The following is a 6,629-nucleotide window of genomic DNA, read 5'->3' on the forward strand; positions in this document are numbered from 1 at the left end:
AGAGAGAGAGAGAGAGAGAGAGAGAGAGAGAGAGAGAGAGAGATCTATAATCCTAGCACTAAGGAGGCTTGAGGCAGGAGGATCCTAGCCTGGGCTACATAGTACGACTCAGTCTCAAACAACACTTCACTAATTCAGGCTACTACCACATGTTGGTGGTGAGGGGCTGGTGCTAGGAAGGTGCTGGCTGGGATAGTGTGGACTCACCAATGGCCAGGTGTGCAGAGACAACATGGTAAGTGAGCGTCAGAGCCCACAGGTGCAGCTCATGGACTGCTCGGACTCCTGGCACTGACAGCAATGTGTCCCTTACAGGTTCAAATCCCACGCTGCGGGGGGCACCTGCAAGCAGCACCCACCACATGTTACTGCCAGGGCCCCACCAGCCCTGCCAGACTCTACTCTCCCCCCAAACCATTCCCATCCTGTCAACCCCAATCCTCTTTTCTGGCAATAGGCCCCATGACCCAGTCCTTCCCACACTGAGAGAAAAGGGGTAGTCCAGTGCTGGGGTGGGAGCCAAGAGGGCCCCAGGGGTGGTGAGCACATGTGGTGTTGAATTCACCTTCCATGAGGATGCGGAGAACATCTCGGAGGGTGGGAGCTGTGGATCCAAGGGCACAGATGGAGAAAAGGAAGGTGCTGATGGGGTCAGCTGCCTTGTACTGAGGCTGTGGAGAAAGAGGTCCCTCAGGCTAGGAAACAGGGATCTCCTAGAGGAAGATCTAGGGGCATTCTTGTAAACAGGACCTGAGGGGACTCTGGGAACCATACAGAGGAGAAAAGAGGCATGACCAGGCCCTGAAGAGCTTGGAGCTGGAGTAAAGGTCAGGGAGGCTAGGAGTGCCAGGAGGAAGGGGCTGGGATGTGGAGTGGGGAAGGAAGGCTGGTGCAGGCCTCAACAGTACCTTGAAGTAGATGAGGATGGAGGCAGCCAGGACCCCAAGGCTCTGTAGGAGGTCCCCCAGCACATGCACAAAGGCTGCCCGGACACTGGTGTTCCCCAGGGGCAGAGTTTCCCCATGCCCCTCCTCCAGCGGTGCATACTCTGACCCTCTAGACCCGTGGCTGTGGGGGGGGCCCGCCTGATGCAGCACAAAGGCCATTCTGAAGGGGAAGCAGAGCAGTTCAGCAGATGCTCCTGGCTTCTGCTCACCTTCCCAGTATCCAGCTCCACCTGTTTCCCACCCCAGGAAGAAAACAGCACTGCTGAACAGACAAATGATGCAGCCAAGAATGATTCTTGATACAAGAAGTGGGGCTAGAGATGTGGATTCAGTTCCTACCCCTGCTATTTAAATGGTCACCTGTCCCCCTGCTAGGATCTTTAACATGATGGCAACTAGAGGTAACACTAACTCAGTCTTGGAGTGTTTGGGAGGCTTAATTGAGATCATATTGATGAAAGTATCTGAGTAGGGCTGGTGTCCCTTCACAAATGTCTACTGACTGAAATATATATATATATATATATGCCCTCTCCCATTCCTTCTCAGGCACAACCAGTGAAGACAATGGATCTGTGTGTGTATGTGTGTGTGTGTGTGTGTGTGTGTGTGTGTGTGTGTGTGTGTAGGGAGAGCCAGCTTTCCCATCCTGGAGGAAGACCCCTCACCCTGAGCCCCACATGGTGCCCACTCCACACTGGGACATACAGCAGATTGGCACAAACTGCGATACTGGCGGTCAGCAGCATGGCACCCCCTTCGATGTGGTAGTCGCTGTGCAGCAGGCGGATGAAGGCCAGGTACAGGAGGATGCCAGTGACCATCCAGAGGGAGACCACAGAGGCCAAAGCCCCCAGAGTCTCTGCAGGGGAAGACAAGCTGTCAGGGCCTTGCTCAGCACTGAGGCATCCTCTGGCAGAATTGAAGAAGCATTAAGTCATGCAGGAGCCTTACCTGAGCGGTGCCAGCCAAAGGTCATGGTGCGGGTTGCTGGCCGAGTAGAGAGCCAAAGAGAAAAGAGGCTACCCATCATACTGCCCACGTCTGCTAGCAAGTGGGCAGCATCAGTCATAATAGCCAGACTATGTGCCAAATACCCACCTGCAAGGGGGAAAAGTAGAGTCTGATACTCTAGGAAGTATGCAATATGTGAACATACGCATGCAATAAAAATGTGGCGACATACCAAAAAGAGAACTGTGGTTCTCAGGTGATAGGATTCCAAGTAGTTTTTCTAGTCTTTCCACGATAATATATATGATTTTCAGAAAACAGCATTCATAAACGACTAGTTCACACTGAGCCCTGGCCCATAAGCCTCATGCTGGCTTGCGCTGAATCCCCCCTCTTGGTGCTCTGTCCTTGCCACTCCCTCCCAGCCTTTCTTTTTCTCTGCCTTCCCACCCAAGAACCCTGGGTCTCTGTCTGGAGAGTGGCCTAGGAAGGTGTTGGGAGCATAGGGCTGGAGGGGCACTCCCCAACTTACCAACCACCTCCCCAGCCATGAAGATGAAGCACACGACACAGGCAGCAAATAGCTGCCTCCGGGCCTGCCGCCTCTCCGGGGAGAGGCCTGACTGTGGCATGGGGTCCTTATGGCAATGGTGGAAGGTCATCCCCTCAAGCTTGGGCTCCTCAGGGAGGGGCTCCGAGGGCTCTGTGAAGAGACTAAGGCAGGCAATATATTCAACCTGAGGCCTGTCCACAGGCTGATCTGCTCACTCTCAGGCTGACAGACACCATGCTGGCCTGAGAAGACTAGCCCATCTCTGCCCCTTCCCTAGGCCCAGTCATGCCTAAAGCCTTGTGAGCAGATGGGATTCAAATGAGTATTTCAGACTCACACACAGAGCCATGGAATTTCATTCCTGGAAAGTATCTCACAGCAGTATGGTTTGATAGTTTAACAAATGAATGAGAAGTAAGGCTCAGAAAGGGAAAGGACTGACAGGAGCCACATAGTTGGTGGGTGGTGGAGCTGAGACGACACACTGACCAAAATTTCTGTAATATAATAGGCACCTTGGGAATGAAAAATGAATAGATTCTCTTCCCGAACTTTGGAAGTTCTGGTGGAGTGGGTCAAATGTGGACTAGACACTATGATACACAGCAAAAGACAGATGCTGCTGTTAGAACAATTCTGGTGCTCTCAAATGAGTTCTAACAGGGAAATTGCAGAAACCAAATGAAAAGAGCCATGAAGAATGGGAAGGATTTTGACAGACAGTTGAAGGTGCCAAAGGGAACACAAAAGGAAGTTGGTGCAAGAGTATGAAGCATACCATCCTGGCCTTAGTGCGCCTCTGTTCCAGCTCTGCTCCAATACCCAGCTCCCAGGCCTTGTCTCTTCCCTCTCAAGACAGGAAATCCAAATGCTATCCTTTAAAAAGGGAGTGGTACCTGGCATGGTGACTCACATCTGTAGTCCCAGCACTTGGGAAATTGAGGCAGGAGGATTAGGAGTTCAAGGCTAGCTTTGACTACATAGGGAGACCCTATCTCATAGAAACAAAAACAATACAACACATAATACCTGAGGAGAGTGAGCAGGGTTGTCACAGAAGAGGGGGTCCTGCCTATGATGGTTGGGGATGATAGTGGCAGAAGCACTGGATTTAGGGTCCACCCCATGTTACCTGAGCCCCAATCTGCTCATACTACCTGGTAGAGGTCACATTAACATCTTAGAGCCATAAGCTTCTCTTGACAAATTGGTGTGCGATTCACCTAGGGATGCCCCTGGGTTCAAAGCTGAGTTTTGGATCCATTCTAGCCCAGTTCTCACTGCCCCCACTGTTTATCCTGAACCCCAGCAAGGACAGACTCTCCCACAGAATAAAGGACCTCAACTCAGAAATACAGTCCTGAAATACTCATGGGGAGTAACAAGAATACTCTCGAGGGGAAAAGATGGCTCCAGATAGATCACAGCAGTAAAGTGGGGAGGGGTGCTGGGACCCTTCTGGCTAAAGAGAGCTCTGCTAACTGGATAAGTTGAGGTTGGGGGGGTATGCAGTGAATATAGGGAAACTCAAGTGCTGGAAAGTAGATACATTTCTTGAATGAAAAGCACCTTCCAGGACTAAGAATCTGAGTATACACGATTCTAGGTGCAGAAGAGACAGGAAGATGATGGTGGCTCCAGAGCCCATCCTTGTTTATTACCTGAGGTGTGCTGGGCAGTGTACAACACAAGGAAGCCCAGTCTAGTGGGAAAGACTACCTGGGAGAGGCTATGTGGGGAGGGTCTACACAAATCACTTTGGAGCACAGCGTAGGGAGTGGCCAACTCTAATGGGGGTGAGGAGGATGTCGTAGGAATTATGAGCTGTAGAAGGGTGCACCAGACACTTGGAATGACATCAAGATTTGAAGCTTGAGTATTTAGCGGGGTGCTAGGTGAAGAAGGGCTGAGGAAAATGATGAGCTCAAGGGAAGATAAAGGGAGATGCACTGACAGCCAAATATCTTCATGTTGAAACAACCTTGTTGACAGTGGGGGAAAGAAGAGGTAGAAGACTCTAGAACCGATCTATATAGTCAGAGACTCGGCCAGGCACAGTATCAGAGGAGGGGCAGGTAAATAGGCAGAGCCTCTCAGAAAATCCTGCAGGATTTGGTGACTAATGGTCATGTGAGGATAGAAATGGCCTGGGAGATGAAGATGCAGCTTGAAGAGCAAACAAGCTGGGTGGTCCTAGGACAGTGGGCAAGACACCTTTCTTGGGCTTGTAAGGTCCTACACAACCAGGCATCAATGTAGCCACCCATCAACAGGCTGCCTCCTTTTGTTTGGCATGAAGTGGGCACTAAATAGGCCGCTCTGCTGGGGTGTGGAGGTGTGGCTATTCTGTCTATGGGTCCGGAAAGGCTGTTTCCTTCCCTGGCTCTCCAAGACCCCTACAAACAAAAAAACGATATGGAGTAAGGGGAAGAGAGTGAGGCCAGGGGTACCTTGGGTAAGTGAGAGGGCTCATGCCAAGTCAAAAGGTTAGTCAAAGAGATGCCAGGGCCACAGCTGGAGCCCCACAGCTGCCCACCTCCGCAGTCCCCTGCAGGAACGAGGCTTCCCCTCCCTTCTGCTCTCCCGCTCCCCCACCCACTCAGGTTTAAAGCCCATCCCCCCCCCAAAAGAGCTGTAAATATACAGAGACCACCTCAGAGACAAAAGGACCCAGAGAGAAACAGAACCACTGAGAGAGATGCGTAAGAGAAAAGGCCGGAGACTGTCAAATTCCGGAGACAAACGGACGGTTGGCCAACAGACAAAATGGCCAGCGGAGGTGGCCAGGGAGGGCCTGTGGCAGTGGCCGCTCCGAGGGGCCGGGGCCGGGCGCGGGAGGCCTGCAGGGTGCGGAGGAGGTTCCACCGCCCCCGGCCCGCTGTCCCCGCCGCTCGCGCGCGCCTCATTTCACACCTCGCCGCCCCCGGCCCCGTCTGTGCGGAGCCGGGAATACCCCCCGCCGCCCAGCCCGCACCTGCTCCTTCCTCGCCACCCCCTCGCTTGCCTGCGGCCGCCAGCCGAGCCCAAGCCCCTGGGCGGGTGGCCACAACTGGCTTTGGCTGGATGGGGCGCCCCGAGTCCAGCGGGCGGAGCGAACGGTCTGGGGCCTAAGGCTGGCCCCCAGGCCGGGGAGGCCAGGTGCACCCGCAGCCAGCGCCCGGGATATGCGGACTCCAGAGTCCAACAGAGCGATAGCCGCGGCAGGGGCGGCGGAGGGGTCAGAAGGCTTGGGACGCGGACCCGGGACTTGCTTCGCCCCGCGTGGGGGAAATGGGGTGGCGGGGCACGGGCGAGGCGGTGGCGGGTGGCGGGGGCGGGCGCCGCGAAACCGAGGGGTCCGCGGGACGCCCCGGGAGACAACGAAACGGACCGATGGCAGCAGGCTGGCACCCCGGAGCCGAGGGCCAGCCCAGATCTGTCCTACCTCTTCAAACGGAAGCCGCCGCCCGCGCCGCTGCGCTCCCGGGGGCTCACCAAGAGGGTGGTCTCCGAGCCTCCGGTGGCTGGAGAGGGCTCCATGTCCCTGCCGCTCCGACCGTCTAGGCCGCACCGAGGGGAGAGGCGGGGCCGGCCCCGCGCCCAGTCCTAGCTGCCCGCGGACCCCGGGACTCCCCGCCAGGCCGCGGGGCCACCACAGTGAAGGCAACTGCGACGACTGTGGCGCGCCGAGTCCGAACTGCAGAGCCCGCGGCCGCAGGAGCCCCGCCCCGCGTGGGGCGAGCTACCCAAGCCCCGCCTCCAGGCTCCGGCTCCCAGGATTCTCCCCCAGGCCTAAGACCCGCTTCAGGGTCCGGTCTCCATAGCCAAAGCCCATCTCCCCGCGCCGAAGTGCGGTGGGGACCTCCGGAGTGCCCTGCCACTGGGGTTCCAGACAACCACCGTCTCCACAGCCCCGCCCCCTCGGCGAACTAGCCCCGCCCCGCCCCAAGCCCCGCCCACAGGTTCCCAGTCTAGCTCTTCACACCTAAGGACCCCTCCAGGGCCAACTTCACCAAAGGAGCACTGCCCTTTGCATGCCTGCATAGGGGTGTCCCCCGCCACCCAATCATTTTGTGGCCCTGGCTCCCACGCGGAGGCAGAAACAGGTGCTAAATCTATCTAGAGAGCAACAGAGACTCTGGATTGAGCAGTGACACATTCCCAAACAACTCTAAGGACTCCAGCCAGAAACCCCA

The 6,629-nt window shown here is 55.8% G+C and overlaps 1 protein-coding gene across 2 annotated transcripts in view; it reads right to left on the reverse strand.

The window, feature by feature from the left end:
• Slc30a3 (solute carrier family 30 member 3) overlaps positions 1–6,315 on the reverse strand; it is a 7,863-nt gene extending 1,548 nt beyond the window's left edge. The window contains exons 1-7 of one of the 2 annotated variants that reach the window (XM_008835044.2): positions 5,879–6,315; positions 2,434–2,615; positions 1,902–2,048; positions 1,656–1,809; positions 909–1,107; positions 566–671; positions 208–342 (exon numbers count right to left, since the gene is read on the reverse strand). In XM_008835044.2, the coding sequence (XP_008833266.1) occupies positions 208–342; positions 566–671; positions 909–1,107; positions 1,656–1,809; positions 1,902–2,048; positions 2,434–2,615; positions 5,879–5,973 (1,018 nt within the window). In that variant the 5' untranslated portion in view covers positions 5,974–6,315. The remainder of the gene's footprint in view (positions 1–207; positions 343–565; positions 672–908; positions 1,108–1,655; positions 1,810–1,901; positions 2,049–2,433; positions 2,616–5,878) is intronic. The other variant, XM_008835045.3, reaches the window with a different exon arrangement.
• Between the last annotated feature and the right edge of the window lie 314 nt (positions 6,316–6,629).

Source organism: Nannospalax galili, unplaced genomic scaffold (genome assembly GCF_000622305.1).
Source record: "Nannospalax galili isolate Female #2095 unplaced genomic scaffold, S.galili_v1.0 scaffold517, whole genome shotgun sequence".
Taxonomy (NCBI): domain Eukaryota; kingdom Metazoa; phylum Chordata; class Mammalia; order Rodentia; family Spalacidae; genus Nannospalax; species Nannospalax galili.